The 24911-nt window shown below is 41.0% G+C and overlaps 1 protein-coding gene across 4 annotated transcripts in view; it reads right to left on the bottom strand.

Moving 5' to 3' along the window:
- Nucleotides 1-1204: 1204 nt before the first annotated feature.
- Nucleotides 1205-24911, bottom strand: part of LOC127360386 (stromal interaction molecule 1) — a 34322-nt gene continuing 10615 nt past the window's right edge. The window contains exons 3-14 of one of the 4 annotated variants that reach the window (XM_051394789.1): nt 23081-23211; nt 22884-22998; nt 20742-20853; nt 19904-20019; nt 18710-18884; nt 16797-16974; nt 14141-14308; nt 13948-14048; nt 13582-13817; nt 13025-13162; nt 8891-8954; nt 1205-6857 (exon numbers count right to left, since the gene is read on the bottom strand). In XM_051394789.1, coding sequence (XP_051250749.1) covers nt 6410-6857; nt 8891-8954; nt 13025-13162; nt 13582-13817; nt 13948-14048; nt 14141-14308; nt 16797-16974; nt 18710-18884; nt 19904-20019; nt 20742-20853; nt 22884-22998; nt 23081-23211 — 1982 coding nt within the window. In that variant the 3' untranslated portion in view covers nt 1205-6409. The remainder of the gene's footprint in view (nt 6858-8890; nt 8955-13024; nt 13163-13581; nt 13818-13947; nt 14049-14140; nt 14309-16796; nt 16975-18709; nt 18885-19903; nt 20020-20741; nt 20854-22883; nt 22999-23080; nt 23212-24911) is intronic. The other 3 variants (XM_051394790.1, XM_051394791.1, XM_051394792.1) reach the window with 3 other exon arrangements.

The following is a 24911-nucleotide window of genomic DNA, read 5'->3' as shown; positions in this document are numbered from 1 at the left end:
TCTGATATTGAGCAATTGAGTGTTTTTGAGAAGCAAATAGTCAGCTGGCAGATGACACAACGTTGTTTCTGAAAAATGTTGAGCAAATTCCGAAAGCTGTTCAGATTATTGATTTATTTTCCAAACTGAAGCTGAAAAAGTGAATTATTAGTTTCACGTGAGTGCCATCTAGTGGCAGCACATGGTATCCCCATTAAAACTCTGCTCCAATACTTGGGTGTGCATATTAAAGGGATCCTACCCTGTAATGACAGAAGTTATTTGAATTCAAACATATTGTTGGAACAGATTACATCAAACATATTAAGTATTTAAAAAATACTTACTAATTGTAATATTTTTAGTGTTTTTCTTTTGTTTTTGGCCAAAAATGTGTCTTTTTATGGTAATGGCTGCTGACCCCCGGGGTAATACAGTAAGAAACTGAGTCATTTCAAGAACCTTTATAATCATTTATAATAACTGTGATACATTCTTATCTGTGTTTGTGGTGTATGAAGCACATTGAGTCTACAGCTGTCGTATGAGACCTTCTATAGAAATAAAGTCAACTTTACACTGTAAAAAAACAGTAATAAACTGTAATATTCCAGAAATACAGTAAAACTGAAAATAACTGACTCAATACAGTTTTCTATAAATAAAATATAGTTTTCATTATTAATATTTAATTAAAGATAAACATTAAAGAAGAAATTAGCTATAAATCCAGGTGAACTCTACTATAATACAAATAATCAGACTTACATCTACAGCAAAGTGCTGTTATTATTGGATTGTTATTATTTTATTGTGAATATTAAAAGTTATAGAAGTGTAATAAAAGTCATTATCTGTAAGATTACAGTAATTATTGCTGTTTACACTGATAACTGTATTTGGACAGTTTACCAATGCTTATACACTGATAAACAACATTTATTCAACTTCCATCATTATACAACATACTGTCAGTTAACTAATACATTAACATTACACATCTAATAGTGTAGCTGGTCTGTGTGAGTGTGTTTATTTATTTAGAAATAAAAAGCAACGTCTAAATCTTATTAATATACTTTGTTATGGAATATTCTCGTTCTATTGTTTTTATTATATATTATTACTTTTTTTTCACATTGGCAGAAATTAGCTTCTATAATCAATTTATTATTTTATCTGTGAAATATCAAAAAACAGTGAAAATGTCTCCGGCAGCCAGAAGTTGTTCTTCCAACATCGTCTTTATTTAACAGTTTATTTTCAGTTTATAACAATAAAACCAGAATCAGAGAATTGTTTGGACGATTAATTTTCTTCCAATCGACTCATTGATCGACTAATCGTTGCAACACAAAATACAACAGTCTAAAATGATCCTTTAAACCATAAAGGAGGTTATTGATCTGATCACACTCGCAGACTGCAGAACAACAATAATCCCATAATGTACTCTGATATGTACAATATGTAACAAAAAGGCACTTACACAACAATATGTGAGTTCCCATCACGCACCTGACACACACTGTCTGTTTCGAAGGTTCAGTTTCCCACAATGCACTGCACACCGGTCACCTGCTCAACGGCATTCAGGTGATTGAACTGATCCCAGTTTAACATCCTCAGTTTCTTTTTAAGGGAAACTTGGAAATTGTTGACTTTACGTTTGAACAATGAGCGCCTGAACGCACCGCCTGAAGCACAGCTTTGGATCGTCTAATTTTGAAGCATTCGTGATGCGTTCAGTTGTCATCAGACAACTCGAGACAGTTGTCGGCCGTGTGACGGTTAAAACTTTAAATTCAACTCTAACACCACACAGCTAATTCCCACAATTATCTTCTTTTACTGCGCGGACAGAAAGAAACTACAGTCACAGTAAAACACTTCCCGCTAACTACCAGCTTCTACTACAAACCCTTCAATTGAATTGAATTGAATTGAATTCAATTAAATTTTATTTGTATAGCGCCAATTCATAACAGAAGTTATCTCAGGACACTTTTCAAATAGAGCAGGTCTAGACCGAACTCTTTATAACATTATTTACAGAGACCCAACAGTACCACCATGAGCAAGACCTTGGCGACAAGGGCAAGGAAAAACCTAGGACAGAATTGAATTGAATTGAATTGAATTGAACTGAATCCTTCGGCCCTAGGTGGGTGGTTGTCTGTCTCGACCAGTTGGGGTGAGAGAGAGAGAGAGAGAGAGAGAGAGAGAGAGAGAGAGAGAGAGAGAGAGAGAGAGAGAGCGAGAGACAGACAGACAGGTGCACAGCAACAACAGTATTGGCAATGGCAATCTAGCATGACCATGGCAGGAGGCTCCACCAGGATTGATAAGATCCTGCGAGACGAGAAAGCACAAGAACTCTGAGGAAGAAGTGAAGTGAGTAACATGCATTAATGGGACATGAATGAGTGCAGAAAGAGAGAGGAAGAGAGGAGCTCAGTGCACCATGGCATGGGAAATCCCCCGATAGTCTAGGCCTATAGCAGCAAAACTAAGGGATGGTTCAGGACTCACCTGATCCAGCCCTAACTATAAGCTTTATCAAAGAGGAATGTCTTAAGCCTATTCTTGAATGTGGAGAGGGTGTCTGCCTCCACAACCACAACTGGAAACTGGTTCCACAGGAGAGGAGCTTGGTAACTGAAGGCTCTGGCTCCTGTTCTACTTTTAGAGACTATAGGAACCACAAGTAGCCCAGCATTCAGAGAACGTAGTGTTCTAGTGGGGTAATAGGGTACTATGAGCTCTTTAAGATATGAAGGGGCCTGACCATGAAGAGCTTTGTAGGTGAGGAGGAGGATTTTAAATTCTATTCTACATTTTACAGGGAGCCAGTGCAGAGAAGCTAGTACAGGAGAGATGTGATCTCTTTTTCTAGTTCCTGTCAGTACTCGTGCTGCAGTGTTTTGAATTAATTGGAGCGTCTTAATGGACTTATTGGGGCAACCTGATAATAAAGAGTTGCAGTAATCCAGCCTTGAAGTAACAAATGCATGAATTAGTTTTTCTGCATCTGTCTGTGATAGTATGTGTCTAATTTTTCTAATATTACGTAAATAAAAGAAGGCAGTTCTAGAGGTTTGCTTTATGTGGGAGTTAGATGACAAATCCTGATCAAAGATAACTCCAAGATTCCTGACAGTGGTGCTAGAGGCCAAGTTAATGCCATCTAGAGTAACTATATCTTTAGACAGTGAGTCTCTAAGATTTTTAGGGCCAAGTACAAGAATTTCGTTTTTTTTTTCTGAGTTTAACATCAGAAAATTGCAGCTCATCCAGGATTTTATGTCCTTAAGACATGTTTGTAATTTAGATAATTGATTAATTTCATCGGGCTTGATTGATAGATATAACTGCATATCATCTGCATAACAGTGAAAGTTAATGGAGTGATTCCTAATAATGTTGCCTAAAGGTAGCATATATAAAGTAAATAGTATTGGTCCAAGTACAGAACCTTGTGGAACTCCATGACAAACTGTAGTATTTATTGAAGATTCATCGTTAACATGTACAAACTGCGAACGATCTGATAAATATGACCTAAACCAGCTTAGTGCGGTTCCTTTAATGCCAATTTGATGCTCAAGTCTCTGTAAAAGAATATTATGGTCAATGGTGTCAAATGCAGCACTAAGATCTAATAATACAAGTTCAGAAACAAGTCCATTGTCTGAAGCAATCAAAAGGTTATTATTAACTTTAACCAGAGCTGTCTCTGTGCTGTGATGAACTCTAAATCCTGAATGCAAATCCTCAAATAAACTATTGTTATGTAAAAAGTCACACAACTCTTTGGCGACTACTTTCTCCAGAATCTTAGAGAGGAAGGGGAGGTTAAAGATCGGTCTATAGTTGGCTAAAACCCCTGGGTCAAGAGTGGGCTTTTTAAGAAGGGGTTTAATTAAAGCTACTTTAAAGGACTGTGGTACATATCCTGATAATAAAGAAAGATTAATCATATCAAGTAAAGAAGTGCCAATTAAGGGTACGACTTTTTTAAGAAGCCTAGTTGGGATCGGGTCCAACAGATGACTTCGATGTAGAAATTATTGAAGTTAACTGGTGAAGATCGATAGCAGAAAAACAGTCTAAATATATATCTGAGTTTACATTAGTTAAAGTTCCTGAACTTGGAGAGCCACTGATAACTGTTGATGGCAGTTGGTGATTAATTTTCTCTCTAATAGAAATAATTTTATTATAAAAGAAGATCATAAAGTCGTTTCTACTTAAGGTTATGGGGATATGTGGCTCAATAGAGCTGTGACTCTCTGTCAGCCTGGCTACAGTGCTGAAGAGGAACCTAGGGTTATTCTTATTTTTCTTCTATTAGTGCTGAGTAATAGGCTGGTGTTACGGAGGGCCTTTCTATAGGTTTTAAGATTATCTTGCCAAATTGAGCGATATTCTGATAATTTGCCATTTCCTTTCAGATTTTTTGCTTTAACTGGCGGGTTTGGTGGTTGTACCAAGGTGCTAGTCTCCTATGTTTTAATAATTTCCTTTTTATAGGAGCGATAGAATCTAATGTTCTTCGTAGTGAGCCTGCAGCACTATCGACAAGATTATCAATTTCAGAGGGACTAAAGTCGTTATAGGACTCTGTTAAATTCAGACATGGCATTGAATTAAACACTGAAGGAATCTCCTCCTTAAATTTAGCTACAGCACTGTCAGATAGACATCTGCTGTAGGAAGTTTTACCTAATGGCTTATAATCTAATAGTATGAATTCAAAAGTTATTAAATAATGGTCAGATAGGAAAGGATTATGTGGGAAGACTATTAAATGTTCCATATCAATGCCATATGATAGAACAAGGTCAAGAGTGTGATTAAAACAATGAGTTGGTTTATTTACACTCTGACAGAAGCCAATTGAGTCTATTAATGATATAAATGCGTTACTAAGGCTGTCATTGTTAACATACACATGAATATTAAAATCACCTACAATAATTACTTTATCTGATTTAAGGCCTAAAATAAAAACTCTGAGAATTCAGATATAAAATCAGAGTACGGTCCAGGAGCGCGGTACACTATAACAAATAGAACTGGCTGCAGTGTTTTCCAGTTTGGGTGAGAAAGACTAAGAACAAGGCTTTCAAATGAATTATAATTTAGTTTAGGTTTAGGGTCCATTAAAACGCTCGAATCATATATGGCTGCTACTCCACCTCCTCGACCAGTGCTTCGAGGAATGTGAGTATCAATATGACGGGGGGGGTCCAATCAGAGCAAGTCTCAGTCTACTTCCTCCTTTCCTGTACTTAGATATGCTATATGCTAAGCTAATCTATGTCCAGGTTCTTTATTCAAACTACTATACGTTAGAAAGACGAGAGACGAATGATTTTGGAATCCAGTTTTTGTGCCAAAAATGAAAAAGTAAATGTTTTTTTTCAAGACAAGACAGTTGCAGTTGTCGCAGAAACATTTAAATTCAGGTTAGCACCAACATGGTCGCCACCTTTATGCTATCTCACCGGATGTGTTTAATCAGCTGTTCATCAGTTATTATAGCTTTATATTGTTCAGTTACTTTTATTTTTATCTTCAGTTCAGTTTCAGTTTGTTTGTTTGCACAATCGGTAGAACAGAACAAACACATAAACTCACAGTCTCTAAACATTTACACCGACACCAACTGTTTTCTCTCAGCTAGTTTTAGTTTTAGTGAACAATAATAACCTTGGCTCTGGTTGACGTTAGCTTGTGGAGAGAGAAATGTGTAATTTTCTTACAGTTCACAGACAATCAGAAACTTTCTTGACTTAAAAGTATTTTTTAAATTGACAGGAGTCATATATTGAACTCACGACACACAGCCATTCACTATCGGACATATTGTTGTCCTGGGGTGGTCCACAGGGAGGAGTTTGGTCTGAACCAGAGCGGGAAAGTTGTCTTTGTGTATTTCAGTAGCTCAGTTATTGGACGACGTGTCATTGAAACAGGCTGCAGGCTGATTGGCTCGCAGCTTTCAACAGGAGGAAGAAGCTACGTGAGGTTTTAAATCTGGTCTTTGGAGAGTTTTCAACCCCGACAGACAGACAGAAAACTCTTTGGCATAAAAATGGTCAAACTTTAAGAAGCTGAAACAACGTATTTTTACTAAATCTACATCCAGCGAGAAGATCATCTCGTTTGTCTCAGAAACGTTGGGTCAGTTTCTCTTCAAGAAGATGAACTTGTTCAGTCCTCCTCTTGGTCTTCTTCGTTGGTTTGTGCCGCTGTAAGCTGTGTCGTCTTCAGTCTGAATCTTTCCTCAGTTTAACAGAGAGAAGTAAAAGGCGGACGAGTGAAGCGTTAAAAGCTGATGTTCCCTGTGAGCGTCTGTTTCGTTCATCACGATGAAGATCTCGTGGTGAGACAGAAGCAGGTTTGTAAGTTTTGAGACTCCGGTTCAGTGGCGTCCCTGCTTCTTCTTAAAGATCTTATTGAAAGCATTTCTCCTCCGGCTGCCGGACGACTCGCTCTCCTCTCCGCCATCCTGCTCCACGGGACTCCTCCTGGTCAGGTGCTGGACGGCCGTCCCGCGACCACTGCTGGACGAGCTGGACGAGGCAGAGGACGAGAAGACGAGCGGTCCATCGGCGGTGTCGGACGTGATGCAGAGGGAACGGGTGGAGCAGGAGGAGGCGAGGGCGGAGGTGACGGGGTTGCCCCTCAGCTCCCCGAGGCTGGAGCTCTTCTCCAGGCCTCCTCCTGCTCCTCCACCGAGCCCAGAGCCCTGACCCTGCAGTGGGTGGAGCCTGGATGAATGGAGGTAGGGCTTGGAGCCGTACAAGCCTCGTGATTCGCTGTGAGAGAGAGGGAGGGCGGAGTCAGAGTCTGAGCGGTTCATGATGTCCCTGAAAGACAAAGGGACAAAAATCAAATCAGAAGCTAATCTTGCTAACATGCTAAACATGGATGTTTATGAACAGAGCTGCAAAAACTGAACGTCTGAATCTTTCCTGCACAGTTTATCTGTGAAACGTTTGGGATTAAAAAGTGGATTTATTGTCACTCAACTTCATATTTATACAGAGACCTACAGAAGAGAGGAAGTTGGAAAATATGTGTCTGTTACTTGATTATTTGGTTTTATTTTACTCTGAAATAAGTGAGCATCAGCCAAACTCCATTCAGAACCTGTTGCCTGTCTCTAGATCAGCCAGTGGAGAAAGTCAAATGCAGAAGCTGTGTTTCTACCAGTAGAGGGCGGTCGCTCTTTATTACTCTACAGAGCTAGGTGGAAATGTCTTAAACCTGCATTCTTTCTAAAGGCCAGCAGGGGGCAGCTACAAGGGCTGCAAAGAGACTTGAAACTAGAGATTGAGACTATTTACTGAGCTAATAAACATCTTCATAAGACTCAATACTATCAGACTTATTATATAAATAACACATCCAGCTGTTAATGCATCATCATAAAATAGACACATGTTCTATCATAACATTTGTTTATATCATATATGAAGGTGACGACCAACTATAAAGGTGTTACTAAAACTATGTTAAAGATAAAATACAACAAAGTTAGGAAGGGAAATGGTGAGTTGGAAGAGATTAACTGAGAGCTGTGGCGTACATTGGACCTCATTCACAAATGTTTTCTTATTCTCCTCAAATTCTTCAGAAAAAAATAAGAAAACAATTTGTCTGATTCATGAAAAAAACATCTATTTTGCAATGTTTACTTTCTCCCACAATTTCACAGAAAAGAAAATGTTTAAAACATCACAAAAGGAGTTGCAAGTTTTTAGAAAAGCTGAAATTTTAGGCAGCAATGACCCCACAAAAAGTCCTGTGTAATCTATAGGGACTAGTTATAAGAACAGATAAGACAATTAGTCGTCGGCGTAGAAAATACCCAAATTTATAAGTGGTCTGTAAACACATAAATCCAAAATGATCACTTATGAAACTCGGAAGCGTTTAATCCCGACTTCTGCTTTGAATATTTTAGAAATAAAATGATCTATTTAGTCGAACGAATAAGTTTTCTTCGAGCTTCACCAATCATAGCAGATCCATGTGCAAAACATTGAGTCACCAAACTATTAGAGATTTTATTCTCACTGTAACAAGTTGTCTTCAATTTAAAAAAAAATATTTTACGTTGCAACAATCCCCCAAAAATCCAGTGAAATCCTAGAGGGACTAGTTTTAAGTTCAGATAAGACAATCAGTCGTTGGCATAAAAAAACAAATTTACCAGTGGTAGTATGAGATAAAAAGTAAAAACTATGGGATAAAAATAGGATTTTTTCTATGTATTTCTCTTTTATCACTTTTTCTTCTTGTTTCATTTTTTTTTATTTCTCAACCCTTTAATTAGGAAAGTCCCAAATTCTGCCCACTTATAAAACTTAAACAGCCTCTTAATTCTGGCCTCTCATAAATTTAAAGTTCAGATCAGATCTGTGTACGAATGTTTCGGTGACGAGGTCCACCGATTCAGTTTTTTCAGTCTCGTTAGTACGTCAGAGTCGTTAGAAAGTGGTCGTGCAGAAGAAGATACCCAAAGCTGCCGGAGCGACAGCGCTGTCTATGGCTTGTCGCAGCGCCCCCTGCAGGCGGGAGGCTGGACGCTGCCTCCAGAGAGTGGAAGTACGAAGAACGGAAGAGCAGAGTGGAAAAATGTGCGGTGCCTTCAGCGTAGGAAGAGGAGGAGGAGGAGTCGGAGGGGGGAGGACAGAGTGAGAGGGCAGGGGGGTCAGGAGGAGAGGCGGGGCCGATGGAGGGGTGAGACAGGGAGGAAGAGAGAGAGGGGGAGGGCACGGGGAGGAACTCCAGCTGGCCAATGGAGCGGCTGCGACTCTGCCGGCCACTGGGAGGGCGGGATGATGTGAGCAGGCCACGCCCTTCCTGCTGAGGTAAGCCCCGTCCTTCAACCAACCTCTGAGAGCTGAAAGCCAGAGCGGGGTCTCCTATCCTCTGTCGCAGGGGCATCAGACTCTGAGCTGCAGGAGAGGGAGGAGGAGTTAGACTGAGTAAGTTGTTTTATTTTAATAACCAGAAGTGAACAGCGTAAAGAGTGCGACGGACAACAAAGCTGAAAGCAGATAAAAAGGTCAAATTAATGTTGGAACTCAGTATCTAAAATACAAAAACTCTCACATTTAAATTCAAACTGTAACTTATACATTGTTCATTCAGAACGTTTACATCCAAGATCCAGATCTGGGATCTGATCGGTGCCATTCCATCGATCCAAAACCTCAATAGTCTGAAAAATGTCTTATTGGACCGAAAGCCTATTTTGTCCGACAAATTCCAAAAACCCATCACTGCCCCGAAGGCCTGTTGTCCCAAAAATACACAGACTGCTATCACCAACTTACGCACGTAACTTAACCCTTTAAGCGCCAAAGTTGCAAAATTGCGACAGGACGCGGTACTGAATCAAACAGCTGTTTTCTCCTAATAGAGTGTTATATCTTGTTCATACTCCCCTCCACTAGTTGGCAGACATCCCGTACTTAGACCTTAGCTCAGAAAAACGTCATGTTTCAATGCAAAATGTTCGAGGAAGTCCCGTCCAAACTGTTGGGTGAGAAACCGGAAATAGTGTGCCACGGCGCTATTTATGCTGAAGTGGTATTGCTGGATTTAGGAGTTATTGAGACGAAATAAACGAAAATGGCAAGCAAAGAGTTGACGCTTAGGAAAGTGATGGGTCTCCTATGATCCTGATTCTGAAGGGGAAAATCTACCTCTGGGAGATGATGGCTGGTCGTTTAGTGAGTGTGATAGTCACGGTGCATCTTTGCACCGGCGCTGCCGGGCAGAGCAAGGAAGACACACAAGCACAAACACACGACCCTTTGCCCAACATAGAAGTAGCGCGGGTGGTGAGAATAGCGCCGGGACCAGCGTTAGTGTTCACTCTTTCTACCTCGCCGGTCACAGTGCGTCCATGCGCGGCAGCTAAAAGACGCCTACTGTTATTATTATTATCATATTATAATGATATTATTATTATTATTATTATTATTATTATTATTAATAATAATTATGAAGAAGGGAATAAAAAAGAAAAGAAAAAGTGTCCTCCAATAGTTCTAGTTTACGACTGTTGGCTTACAATTTACTTTTACCTGTTCATTTGATATGTGGACAACATAACAAATGGATGGAGGGGGTGAATCTGATGAAATAAGTTCAACTCTCTTTCAAAATATCAGGTTTTTCATGGAAATTATATAATCCAATATGGCCGTCGCCATATGACGTCATAATATGCAAATTAGATGGAAAAATTGACTCCCTAGATAAACTTTGTCATTCTCAATATTTGTCTCATTTACACTTTGTCTGTATCTCAAACCACTTTCAAGCCAGAGCCTCCTGAAATTTAGATGTCAAAATCTAGTATTTTTCAAAATAAAACCCGGCACCTAAAGGGTTAACTGATGTTAGAATATATATCTGTACAGTGGGAGGAAGTGGAGACGTCATCTTTATATCTAATAATATTTAATATATTCAGGTATTATGAATAATACGTTTTATGGTATTAAGGGCAAAAAAATAGTATTCTTAGTAAAACAGGCCTTCGGAGCGATGAGCGTCTGTTTTTCGGACAAATAGGCTTTCAGACTTTTGGGATTTCGGAATAATGGGCCGTCCTTCAATTAAGTATTTGTGGCATTGTTAACTTAATAAAAAAGTGGAAACAAAACATTGAACTGACTGAATCTGAATTGTGACTTTGTGGTTTTAGCTGCTGCAGACCTATAAGTGGATGTTAGTGAGGAGAGGAGGGAAAACGGTTAGTATAGTGTTGAGTGATCCGGGTCTTCAGAGGGTGAAAGGGTGAGGAAGAGGAGGAGGAAGAGGAGGAGAAGGCTCCAAACAGCTTCGTCTGATCTGAGCAGACGGAGGGAGGAAGAGGAGGGTGAGGAAGGTGAGGAGGCGTTCACACGGAAACCTGCTGTTTGATAGCTTTTAGTTTCTATCAAACATTTAAAAGGAATATTTTCTTTCTTTTTGAGAGTGAGATTATCTGGAGTTAGCCTAGCTTAGCATTAAGACTGGGAGCGGGGGATGAGACTCTCTGAGACCTTGAAACCTCGAGAGTTTACTCAATTAAAGGCACACTATGCAAGAGTTTTACCTTAATATAGCAGCTTCAAAGTAATTTCGATTGTAAACGAACTCGTAGTATAGCGAATCATCCTGATAGCGAAGCAGGAGAGGGACGCCGTTGGCAGAACCAGCAATGCAAGTCTGAAGGTGGCGTCACATACATCAGCGACATAAGAAGCAGCCTCAAAGGAAGACACTAGCAGGCATTCACTCAGACGTGAATCTATCAATCTTTGCCTGTTCGATGTCCGATGCTTCCATCCTCCTGAACATGTACCGGTATACAGGGGGGGATCAGGCCGTGAGTGCAGAGACGCTGAGCCGTATATAGGGACGGCTCTGGTGAGTGGTATTTACAACAGTAACAAGTACTCCGCAGCGACTCTAGGGGTAGCTGTTTGACAAAACCAGAAAACTGCATAGTATGCCTTTAATCCGTATGCAAACAGAAATGTAAAAAGCACAGTGTATGTGTTCGTCAGCACAGTGAGATTGCCAGGTTTGTCTCGTTACCGTATCTGGCAACCTGTGACGTAGCCTGAGACACGGCGCCAATAAAATGTCCTATTAGACCCAAATTAACTCTGAAGATACAGAATCTGGTATCAACACGCTGACAAACGTAACTAAAGGACTTATTTTAACCCCAACTGGGATCTTTTCTTAAACATAGCCAACTAGTTTTTAGCCAAACTGCAACTCTTTCATAACATTAACCACATGTTCATTATTGTTGCCATGACGATGAAGGTCACCTGACTTTACATACAGGAAGATATTATTGTCAGGAAGCCTTCGGAGCCGTGGGTGTCTGTTTTCGGACCAGTCGGACATTTGTCGGACTGTCAGGGTTTCCGAATAACGGACACACGTGGCGGATGGATACACTGTTGTTTGTAAAGAAATAGTTCCAATAAAACCACAAACTGGTTTTTACATTTCGGTTTGTGTGCAGCTTTTAACAGAAAAGATGATTGTTAATCGATTGTTGAACCAGACAAGCTGATTCTCTCTGCTTCCACTCTTTATGCTAAGCTAGGCTAACTGCGTCCAGCTGGGCACTGAACACATCAGACTGATATTCATCCTTTAAACGGCGTTTATTGAAGGACTGGTGTTCTTTCTTAGCTTGAACAAACCCCAATTAAACGTTTATATTTATATAGGAAACATTCAGCACAGAAATACTTTAATTATTATCAGATTATTATAATTGTTATTATAATTATATTATTATTATTATTATTATTATTATTATAAAACTTGATTTAAAATTTGAGAGAATCAGATGTTTTCTGTAAGAATAACTCTGCATATCACTGCAGCAACGTTAGCTTGATAACTAATAAAATTATCTTTTTAGTCACTGCCAGCTAACACGTATATTTATATATTTATATATATATATATATATATAAATCTGTTACGCAGGTTTTCTGTCACAATGAACGCTGCCTTCTGGTTGATTCATACCTCCGTTTGAAAGTGTAAAGCTCTTTTTATTTGGCCTGTTGGTTCCCACATTCGACTACCAACAGATTAATCTGTTACGAATTGTTCAGTCAAATTCAATAAATCTGAAAAAAATGTATGAAACAATTATTTTAAAACTAATGTGCAGAAGATTTTATTCATCACTGAGCTCAACCTGCCTTTATTTGGGCCTTGAATTCCTTTAGCACAAAACTCGAGAAATACTATTATTATTAGTATTATTATTATTATTATTATCTAGTAGTATGAATATTACTTTTTTCACATTTTGATAAATAATACTTATATAAAACTTATTTAGAGTTTTATTTTTGGATTCATCAGGATTTTAGGTGTTTTTATTCCAATTAAAAAACGTATTTAATGTTTCTGACACTCAGTGGGAACCTGACGAAGGATTGAAGGATTACACGATTATTGATTGATCAGTTATCCCCACTGATCGTACAGAGGCATGAACCAATCAGAGAGAGGGAGGCTGTAGGAGGGAGGGGCCAACCAGAGTGTTTCCATGGTGCCTGGGTGTCTGCGATGCCACTCAGGGGCCAGAGGTCGCTCACTCGCCGGTCCATCTGCCACGCTGCGTCTGGAGGGAGCCAATCAAGAGAGAGATGCCCAGAAGAAAGGACCAATCAGAGGAGGGGATGGAGACAGTGAGCGGACCACAGGTGAGCTGACAGAGGTCTACAGTTTGTCCCTCATGAGCATCTGTAGTTAATCTGTACAGTAATTCTGTGAGTTTATATGGAAGCCCATTCCTGCCAAAATAAAAAATAAGATGAAAACTAATAAAAAATATTTCCATGATTATAAAAGGTCATAATTAAAAAAAGGCCAGAATTTTGAGATAAAAACTTTTAAATTTAAACTTCTTATGTCATTATTTTGACTTCTATCTTATTCTTTTATTCCACTGGCTGAAATGAGCTTCCATAGATTTTACGTGCACAGTACCATCTGACTTCCTGTCTGTGGCTCACTGCTTCCTGGTGAAGACAGACTTACACTGCAGCGTCCCAGGAGACAGGATGTCTTCGTCCATGTCGTCGAGGTCATCAGAGAGGAGGAGGTGCTGAGGGGTCGGAGGTCGCAGGCCGAGGAAGGACGGGTCCAGGTTGAGAGCGACAGCCAGCGCTCCCAGACCCGGGTTGTTGACCACACAAAAACCCGTCAGAGACTCGATCTGCTGCCAGCGGTGGAGCTTCTCCCGCAGGGCCGCCGTCACCTCGGCCAGGGCCTGTCTGAGGGGGCGGGGCTTATTTAGTAACAACACACTTTATTTCAGACTTCTAACCAAAAACACATCCAACCAGCGCAGGAGCTGAAACGCCATCAGATCCAGCAGCTTGCTCGGGGTCAAAGGTCACTCACTTGGCAGAGAGGATCTTGTGGTCGACGTCGTCCAGCGAGGAGCTGTGAGCCACATGAAACGTCCCGAACAGAGAACTCCTCTTCTTCTTGATCTTCTCTGCCTGAAACACCACCGACATCATCATCACCATCATAATCATCATCATCATCATCATCACCATCCTGATCAGTGTGATCAATAAGTGGTCCTCACCCCCTCTCTGGCCTGCAGCAGCTGTCTCTCTGCGCTCTGTTTCTTGATGTTGTAATATTGAACTTCGATCTCGTGCGTCAGCTGCAGCCACTTCTGCAGAGCCTCCGGTGGCGCCCAGAGCGGCCGCGACTCCAACTCCCTCTCCGCCTTCTTCAGCGCCGTCCGGAACTACGACACAATACGTACTGTCAGTCTGTCTGTACCGCTGTCTGTACTGCTGTCAATACTGTCTGTCAGTCTGTCTGTACCGCTGTCTGTACTGCTGTCAATACTGTCTGTCAGTCTGTACCGCTGTCTGTACTGCTGTCAGTACTGTCTGTCAGTCTGTCTGTACCGCTGTCTGTACTGCTGTCAATACTGTCTGTCAGTCTGTCTGTACCGCTGTCTGTACTGCTGTCAATACTGTCTGTCTGTCTGTACCGCTGTCTGTACTGCTGTCAGTACTGTCTGTCTGTCAGACTGCTGTCTGTGAAGTTACGATGATCTGAAGGTAAAATGAGTGTTTGTGTCTCTGGAGTCTGGTGGAGAGTGATAGTGATATTACGGCTGTTTGTGGTTAAACTAAAGGTCTATCTCTGTAGGGATCCTTTCCATAATGCTGTCAGACACTGACAATAACAACCTGAGTCTGTCAGTGGCAGAAACTACTACTGTTAGTGGAACAAACAACAACTACTGTTCATGGAACAAACAACAATTAAAGCTGCAAACAGCGTTGGGCGAGACCTCGCACTCCACGCAACTCGGGGCGTGCTGCGGCCGCAATTTCACGTAAATCAGCTCAAAATCGCTACGCAGCGCTTACTTCCTGTTGCCAGTAGGTAGCACGATCACTATGTCTGAATATTGTCATGTAGACGTGTTTAGGAGGAGTTCGTTCAAATACAAGGCAAAAATTCACAGAAAAATTAGCACGGAACTCAAAACGGCTGACTTTGACCGAACGCCACGGACACGCCCTTCAACGTACAAGAACAAATAGCACAACTTTGAGAATCAGCACCATTTTTTGACTTTACTGACAAATTTTGAAGTAGATCCGTTAAATTCCCTAGGAGGAGTATGTTCAAATACAACGCGAAAAGTTTGCCGAAAGTGACAATGAAAATCAAGATGGCCGACTTCCCGTGGGGTTTCGGGTATGGGTCCAAGAGGCTTTTTTGTACGTCCCGGCATGTTACACGTGCCTACATACATATAGTAGTTTACATATAGTATAGTAACTATACTAGTTTCATACATATCGGTGAAACGTGGCGCTGGGGCTGCTTTTTTTTTTAATCCTGTAGGGGGCGCTACAAACATGACAAACACAATTTTTGGTATGTGAGCTTCAGGCACCACTCTACATGTGCCCTGTAAATTTCATACTCATAACTATTACGGTCTCTGCAGAGTGATTTACACTACCACCAGAGCGCCACCTAGTGGTGGTAACCTCAAATTGTTCAAGATTGTGCACGATGCCTAAGGAAGACATGTGGAACTATGGACCAAGCTTGGTGTCAATCGGACATACCAATGTGGAGAAATGGTCCACTTCCTTTTTTGACGAAAAATCTTTAGGAAGTCTTAATTTTATAGCGTTCTTATTTTTTGGAATTTCAAAAATGTTCAAATTACTTTTTTTGCCAGGGCGGTCCCCAGGTGCTAGGTGAAAATTTTTGTGCGAATCGGACAAAGCGTGTAGGAGGAACACGAAAATGTCAACGCACTTTTCTTATAGTAGCGCCACCTAGTGGCCGACCCAAAAGTGACACATAGAATATAAAATTTTTCACCAGGCCTGACAACTTTGGGCAAAAACGCAGTCAAAGGCGCTAAAAATAATAATAAGAAGAAACATAGCAAATACAATAGGGACCTCCAGCGATCGCTGGCTCTATCCCTAACTACTGTTAGTGGAACAAACAACAACTGCTGTCAGTGGAACAAACAACAACTACTGTTAGTGGAACAAACAACAACTGCTGTTAGTGGAACAAACAACAACTGCTGTTAGTGGAACAAACAACAAACAACAACTACTGTCAGTGGAACAAACAACAACTACTGTTAGTGGAACAAACAACAACTGCTGTCAGTGGAACAAACAACAACTGCTGTTAGTGGAACAAACAACAACTACTGTTAGTGGAACAAACAACAACTGCTGTCAGTGGAACAAACAACAACTGCTGTCAGTGGAACAAACAACAACTACTGTTAGTGGAACAAACAACAACTACTGTTAGTGGAACAAACAACAACTACTGTTAGTGGAACAAACAAAAAACAACAACTACTGTCAGTGGAACAAACAACAACTGCTGTCAGTGGAACAAACAACAACTGCTGTTAGTGGAACAAACAACAGCTGCTATTAGTGGAACAAACAACAAACAACAACTACTGTTAGTGGAACAAACAACAACTACTGTTACCGCTAACTTACACTACCGTTGCAGCTCTTTTCATGAATACGTCGGTGAATTGAGGATTTATTTCCACCAAACCAGAGTTGGTGATTGTTGGAAACACTAACAGAGACGCTTTTAAAGAGCTTGATTCTGTTTCTGTCCAGTTTAACAGTTACCTGTGAGGTAAAATCAGTGGTTTAATGAATGGAGTCTGGTGTGCTGTAGCTGCTCTGTTTGCAGTGAACATCCAGTCTGACCTGTTCCAGCTCCTCCTCGGCGTATTTCTGCCGACTCCTCTCGTTCTCCGTTCCCTCTCGGAGCTCTCGGAGCCGCTGAGCCTCCAGCTTGGCCGAGTCGATCTCGCTCCTCAGCTGCTCCTCCACCTTCACCTTCTCCACCTGAACACAGCGCTGCTCCTCCTGAGCCTTCTGCAGCCTGACAACAACAACAACAACAACGTTATTGTTTATATATCCATTATTACTGTTTATATATCCATTATTATGCTGTGTTGTAATAAATGTTGGTGCCAGCAGAGGGTGCTGTGTCTCAGTCTGAGGGAGAGGTGTATCTGTGTGTGTACAGTGTGTGTACAGTGTGTGTACAGTGTGTGTACAGTGTGTGCAGTGTGTGTACAGTGTGTACAGTGTGTGCAGTGTGTGTACAGTGTGTACAGTGTGTGTACAGTGTGTACAGTGTGTGTACAGTGTGTGCAGTGTGTGTACTCTCTCCTCTGTTCATCAGCACCTGTTTGAATATAGTGACACTATCCAGAGCAGCTGTATTTAGCATTATTAGCATTATTAGCATTATTAGCATTAGCAGCAGTAATAAACATAGTAATAAAGCACCAACAGTGATAGCAGTAGGGATAGTTACCATAGTAACAGTGTAATGAGCAGTAGTTGGAGGAAACAGAACAACTGTGAAACAGCATCTTACAACACACACACACACACACACACACACACACATGTTACAATATGTGTGTGAGTGTGTGTGTGTGAGAGAGTGTGTATGTGTGTGTGTGTGTGTGTGTGTGTGTGTGTGTGCAGACTGAGCTGCTGGATATTCTTTGACCATATAAGGACTTTAAACAGAAAGCTTCTGCACAGACTGTCCACACACACACACACACTCACACACACACACACACACACACACACACACACACACTCTCTCACACACACACACACACACACACACACACACACACACATACACACACACTCTCTCACACACACACACACACACACACACACACACACACACACTATGTGAGTTATTTCCTGCTGGCTGCAGTTCACTCACAGTCTGAAGGCTAATTATATTTAATTATAATTTATATTTAATTATAATTTATATTTAATTATATTTAATTATAATTTATATTTAATTATAATTTATATTTAATTATAATTTATATTTAATTATATTTAATTATAATTTATATTTAATTATAATTTATATAAACTAGTGGAAGCCGGTTGCAGCAGTTAGCATCATGCTAATGTCAGTGTTTACTTTTATCAGGCTGCAGCTCAATGAGTAAATAAAACCAGTTAGCTTAGCATAACCAGATATTCCCCTCTTATTATAAAGTGTATGAATATATATATATATATAATGCTAACTAGATAGCTGCTAATGCTACAGTGACTTCCTGTTTACATAGCTGGTTGCTCCTGATTGGATAGGGCTACAGCTGTTTCCTAGCAACAGATTTACACGTCACTAAGGACAACTGGAGACTAAGCAGTTATCGTACTGTTAGCATTAGCATTAACACATTACAGCATTACTCATAGTAACAGTAGTCTGATGGTCACTATTGATCACTATTGATCAGTATGAGTCTGTATTGATCAGTATTAGTCAGTATTGATCACTATTGATCAGTATGAGTCTGTATTGATCAGTATGAGTCAGTATTGATCAGTATGAGTCTGTATTGATCAGTATGAGTCAGTATTGATCAGTATGAGTCTGTATTGATCAGTATGAGTCAGTATTGATCAGTATGAGTCTGTATTGATCAGTATGAGTCAGTATTGATCAGTATTAGTCAGTATTGATCAGTAATGATCAATAGTATTGGTCTCTTCTGATCAGTACGGATCAATAAGAGTCAGATTGAGTGCAGAGATGGTGTGATTGATGATGGACTCACTTCTCCTGCAGGTCCATCAGACTCTGCTCGGCCCTCTGCAGACCCTCCAGGTCCTTCATCAGCTGACCCAGGTCGTCTCTGGACTTCCTGGTCTGAACGTAGGCGAACCAGCAGCCGCCCAGCGCCATCAGGATGGACACACCCAGAACCAGGTCCTTCCACCGGTTCTGACGGCCTGCGGACACACACACTATATATTAATATCAATACACAGACAGACAGACAGACAGACACACACACACACACTATATATTACTATAAACACACACACACACACACACACACACACTATATATTACTATAAACACACACACACACACACACACACACACACACACCTATATATATTACTATATTGCTAACAGGGGACTGTCATACTAACCTATCCAAGAGGGGACTGTTTTCTGGTTATTTTAAAAAAACAAAAATAGCATAGAATTTTTTATTTTAAGGTTTTTTTTTACCAGAATGTTACTTCAAATGTCGTTTTTTTATTTTTTAAAGAAATTGCCAAGAGGGGACTTTTTTCCATTAGTGATGTCTACCAATCAAAGAGGGGACCTCCATATGCTGCAGTGGAACGGCCTCTACCCAGTGTTTCACCTTCAATGAGTGTTTGTTAACTGCAAAGACTTTCTTTGTTTCTTTCAAAAATACAATTTAACTTAAACACATTTTTTTTTTAAACTTTTAAACCTTTATCTGCGATATAGATATTACAAAAATAATCATGGCCAGTTTTTTTGAGAATAAATAATGATTTACCTGCAATTAAGAAGTAACTTGGCTGCATGCACTAATATTAAGGCCTGCAGTGCTAGCAACAACATTACTTTATATAGGCTTTAATTACATAAATTATATATTATTACAATAGTGCACTAATTTGAATTTCTTAGGGGAATTTGAATTATTTTTATGATGTGTGTGGAATGGTGAAATAAACAGAGTGGTCTATTCATCCTTATTATGTCATTAGATTATATCTTATTTAGTTTTTAGTACTGTATAGAATGACAGTCCCCTGTTGGCTGGTACATAATGACACAAGTTCCCTCTTAGATAGCATAGAACGACATTCACACTCCAGCATGGGTGAATAAAAAAGAAATAAGAAAAAATTCTAAGGAGAAAGTAATAATCTAAACTTAAAATAATATAATCTGTAGTGATGTTTTTTCTTTAATCACTGACCTGGCGGTGGGCCGAACAGAACGATGTCCAGAGCTTTGAGCTGCAGTTTCTGAGCGTGACTCCGGTCTAAGATCTTCAGCAGGATCACGGTCAGCGTGGTGTTCTTCACCGCCAACCTGCCGCCAACACACACACACACACACACTGTCACTTTAACCTCGGCAGGAAGCGGCGACCCAGAGACAAACACTGTCATAGTCGTGGTTTCAAAGCCCACTGGTGCATTCAAGGATGCTCCGAAATCTGAGAGCTGACATATTATTATGGCTGCTTTAACAATATTATTATTATTATTATTATTGTTGTTATTATTATTATTTGAACATAATCATGTAACTGATTATGTTCATATAATAAGTGAGCCTGTTTTCAGATGGTTCCTGCTCACTTCCTACCGAGCCAGTCTCAGAACCAGCTGTTTCTGTGGGGAGAAAGTGTGTTACAGTGTGTGTGTGTGTGTGTGTGTGTGTTACAGTGTGTGTGTGTGTGTGTTACAGTGTGTGTGTGTGTGTGTTACAGTGTGTGTTACAGTGTGTGTGTTACAGTGTGTGTGTTACAGTGTGTGTGTGTGTGTGTGCTTTACAGTGTGTGTGTGTGTGTGTGTGCTTTACAGTGTGTGTGTGTGTGTGTTACAGTGTGTGTGTGGGGGTTACAGTGTGTGTTACAGTGTGTGTGTGTGTGTTACAGTGTGTGTGTTACAGTGTGTGTTACAGTGTGTGTGTGTTACAGTGTGTTACAGTGTGTTTTACAGTGCGTGTTACAGTGTGTGTTACAGTGTGTGTGTTACAGTGTGTGTTACAGTGTGTGTGTTACAGTGTGTGTGTTACTGTGTGTGTACCTGGGTAAGGCCTTTCCATCCAGCTGCTGTTTCCTGAAGGTTTCTGTGTACTGAGGAAGCTCAACACTGACGAGCAGCCAGTCCTCCACCTGCTGCACCGTCCAGTTATACACTGACAGACACACACACACACACACACACACACACACACACACACACACACACACACACACACACACACACACACACACACACACACACAGAGGTCAGAGGGCAGTGTGAAAAGAACACATCTGAGCTGCTGCTATGATCCTTCATGAGTCTGTTTTTACGTCATCGTGGTGACAAAGTGAGCTGGAAAATAAAATAAAGAGGATCCAAAAATAGGATTTTACCCTGTTTAAGGCTCATTGCTTCCTGTGAAATCCCAGAGAGAGATAAAGTACGTCCAGCAGCACAAACCTGGTACACTTTAATAATAATAATATATATATTATAATAATAATGTGCAGCAGTTGACTGTCTGTCTCATGTGTTTATCTGTGGTGTCTTTATGTGTCATATAACAGAAATAGGAGAGCCTGTGTGGATAAATGTGGCACACTCATCCTTTCTTTCCCCATCCGCTCACATAGTGACAGAAGCTGCAGTGAAACAGTTAATGATCGTCCCACTAACAATCATTTATCTCCTCACTGTATCATCACACAGCCCTACTTCTGTCCTTCCTCTCCTCTTCATCCCTCTGTTCCTCCTCAGAGGAATCTGAAACGTCTTTACACCAACATGAACCTCAGGTCTGGTTCTGTGAGCTGACTGATGGTTTATTTACAGGCTGAATAAACTGTGTGTACATTATGATGCTGTTTATGTACAAACTGCTTCTCCTCAACCGTTTCCCTGATGACTTTATACAAACAGCCTAACATCAACAGTGACTGAAGTTAGTTTCACATTGAAGTCAACTCACTGTAAGACAGCAGAAACAAATGGAGAGAAACGCTAATAATGCATTAGCATCAAGGCTAATATTATATGTGTCTCTATGTAGGTTGAGGGTCAAAGGTTGTGACCTTTATGCTCCCGAGTGCCAACAGTGGGCAACACAGAGTCCAACACAGAGTCCACAACACAGAGTCCACAACACAGAGTCCACAACACAGAGTCCACAACACAGAGTCCAACACAGAGTCCACAACACAGAGTCCACAACACAGAGTCCACAACACAGAGTCCAACACAGAGTCCACAACACAGAGTCCAACACAGAGTCCAACACAGAGTCCACAACACAGAGTCCAACACAGAGTCCACAACACAGAGTCCAACACAGAGTCCACAACACAGAGTCCAACACAGAGTCCACAACACAGAGTCCAACACAGAGTCCAACACAGAGTCCACAACACAGAGTCCACAACACAGAGTCCACAACACAGAGTCCAACACAGAGTCCACAACACAGAGTCCACAACACAGAGTCCAACACAGAGTCCAACACAGAGTCCAACACAGAGTCCACAACACAGAGTCCAACACAGAGTCCAACACAGAGTCCACAACAGAGTCCAACACAGAGTCCACAACACAGAGTCCAACACAGAGTCCAACACAGAGTCCACAACACAGAGTCCAACACAGAGTCCACAACACAGAGTCCACAACACAGAGTCCAAAGTCAAAGCTAACATTACTGCTAAGCTAGTGGAACACATTGTCTGATTGTGCTGTTAGCTGGATACATTAGCTTGCTTGCTAAACAGTATCTGAGTGGATATGTACACTCGTACGTAGCACAATACTGTCACTATATCCAGACTGGATAACATAATTCAAAGTGGCTGGATTGTCGCTGGTTCGCTAACCTTAGCTTGCATGCTGACGTTACTGCTGGCAAAATCCTATTGGAGTAGATATGCTAGTTGGCTAACATTAGCTAATGTGATCCATGATACTAACTTTTGTTATTCTGACAAACGGTGTCTATTTTAGCCAACAATAAATCATGCTAAGGATAAAAAGCTAACAATAGCTTTCTGCTAGCCAAGAGCGATGCGAGGCAGCAGCGTCCTTCGTGGCGTAGGAACTCTGAACCTCTACAACGGAGGTGGCGAGAGCAAAAGCAACTGAACAATGAAAACTAGAATAAATGTTCCTTTCAGGACGCTGTGAGGTGCTCCTCCTCCTCTTCCTCCTCCTCACCTTCGGAGCTCTTCCAGGTGGTCCACATGTCCTCCACGCTGATGAGCAGGTCGGCCCGGTGGAAGCTGCTGTGTTTGGCTTTGGGGTCGTGATACTTCAGATCCTCCCTGAGAAACTGAAACAGGTTCCGACATTTTACCGTAAAAATAAATCAGCACGGCACATTTTACCTTCGGCCGGGAGTGCCTGCGTCTCACCTCGTCCGTCTCGGTGGCGTCCACCGTCCCATCGGCGTCGTCATCCATCAGTTTGTGGATGCTGCAGATCGCCTCGAAACTCAGCAGAGAGTTCTCGTCCTGACAGAGCTGCTGGTCTATCACACACAGGTCTACAACACAGGAGCATTATTGTTATTAAAATTACAAAGGACATTTGGACCTCAGTGATGAAGGTCAGTGTGTTTGTGGCCAATGGAGGGTTAGGATTAAATTGCTGCCCTCCTGCGTGAATCATACATCAGTGAGAGCAAACAGCCGCACTGATCCACGAGGAGATACAGAACAACATCAGCACCCGGGGCTGCACCATAATAATTACTCTATAAAATGTCATAAATGTTTGTGTAAAAAGAATCCGAGTGTCAGCGAGCATCTGACAAACTCCGTTCCTCCAACCAAAAGCAGCAACAGGACGAGCACACATCCATCTTTTCTGGCTGCCATCTTTGTTTGGGTCGAAGAGCGGAGGAAGAAATACTGACTCCACGGTGACTTATAAACATGGGGCCTCTGCGTGAGACACAGACACAAACAGCACACAGCAGAATGAATATATAAAATGAAACCAGGCGGTAGAAACACTACCGCTTTTGTCCACAGGGGGCGCCGCAATCAACTCAGAGTGAAGGTTGCTCGCTGCTGCTTTAAGTAAAAACTCTGAATTCATTCTTATACTTCAGTGGAAAAGACAAAGTGTGGAGGATTTAGTGCCCTCTAGTGGTGAAGTGGAGACTGCAACTCCCTCGCCTCACCCTCCCGTTCCAAGCATAAAGGGGACACGTGAAAAACGTTGGTTTATTATATTAAATTTGATGGTTTATTGTAAATAAAATCAAATAATCAATAATGGTATTGATTATTGTTCTGTAACAAACCGCCGACAAGAACTGCAGCAGCAGCGTGAGTTCCTGTTAGCCTCAGTTAGCAGTTAGCATCCGCGATCATCCATCACAGCGGTTATCTGCAGCTGCCGCTTCCGCCATCGCCGTGGCAACGCAGCAAGTTTAAACAGGTTGGAAACAGTGTGAGAACTTCATTCATGACTACATTTGGTCATTTCAGCCTCAGAGAGTCTCTGCATGATCACTCACTGTGTGTGTGTGTGTGTGTGTGTGTGTGTGTGTGTGTGTGTGTGTGTGTGTGTGTGTGTGTGTGTGTATATATGTGTATATGTGTGTGTGTGTGTGTGTGTCTGTGTGTTTAAAATGCCTTTTTAGTGTGAAAACTGTGTGTTTCCAGCAGCAGTGGATTATTATCAGTAATATACACACATACAGCGGGTAAAATAACCATTTTTCTCAGTAAATATATTTCTAAAGGTCCTATTGTCATGAAATTTTCACCAGATGTCACTAACAACCCATGCAATCCACACACGCAAAGAAACCAAAATAAATAATTTCTAAATAAAAAGTTATGTGTAATAAAATGGAATGAGACAGGGAAAAAGTATTGAACACGCTGACTGAAATTTATTTAATACTTCGTACAAAAGCCTTTGTTGGTAATGACAGCTTCAAGACGCCTCCTGTGTGGAGAAACTAGTCACATGCATTGCTCAGGTGTGATTTTGGCCCTTTCTTCCACACAAACAGTCTTCAAATCTTGAAGTTTCCGTGGGCCTCTTCTATGAACTCTGATCTTTAGTTCTTTCCATAGATTTTCTATTGGATTCAATTCAGGTGATTGGCTGGGCCATTCTAGCAGCTTTATTTTCTTTCTCTGAAACCAATTGAGAGTTTCCTTGACTGTTTGTTTGGGATCATTGTCTTGCTGAAATGTCCACCCTCGTTTAATCTTCATCATCCTG

Source organism: Dicentrarchus labrax, unplaced genomic scaffold (assembly GCF_905237075.1).
Source record: "Dicentrarchus labrax unplaced genomic scaffold, dlabrax2021, whole genome shotgun sequence".
Taxonomy (NCBI): domain Eukaryota; kingdom Metazoa; phylum Chordata; class Actinopteri; family Moronidae; genus Dicentrarchus; species Dicentrarchus labrax.
Note: the sequence above shows the minus strand (reverse complement) of the source record. Positions and strands in the feature narration are given on the sequence as shown.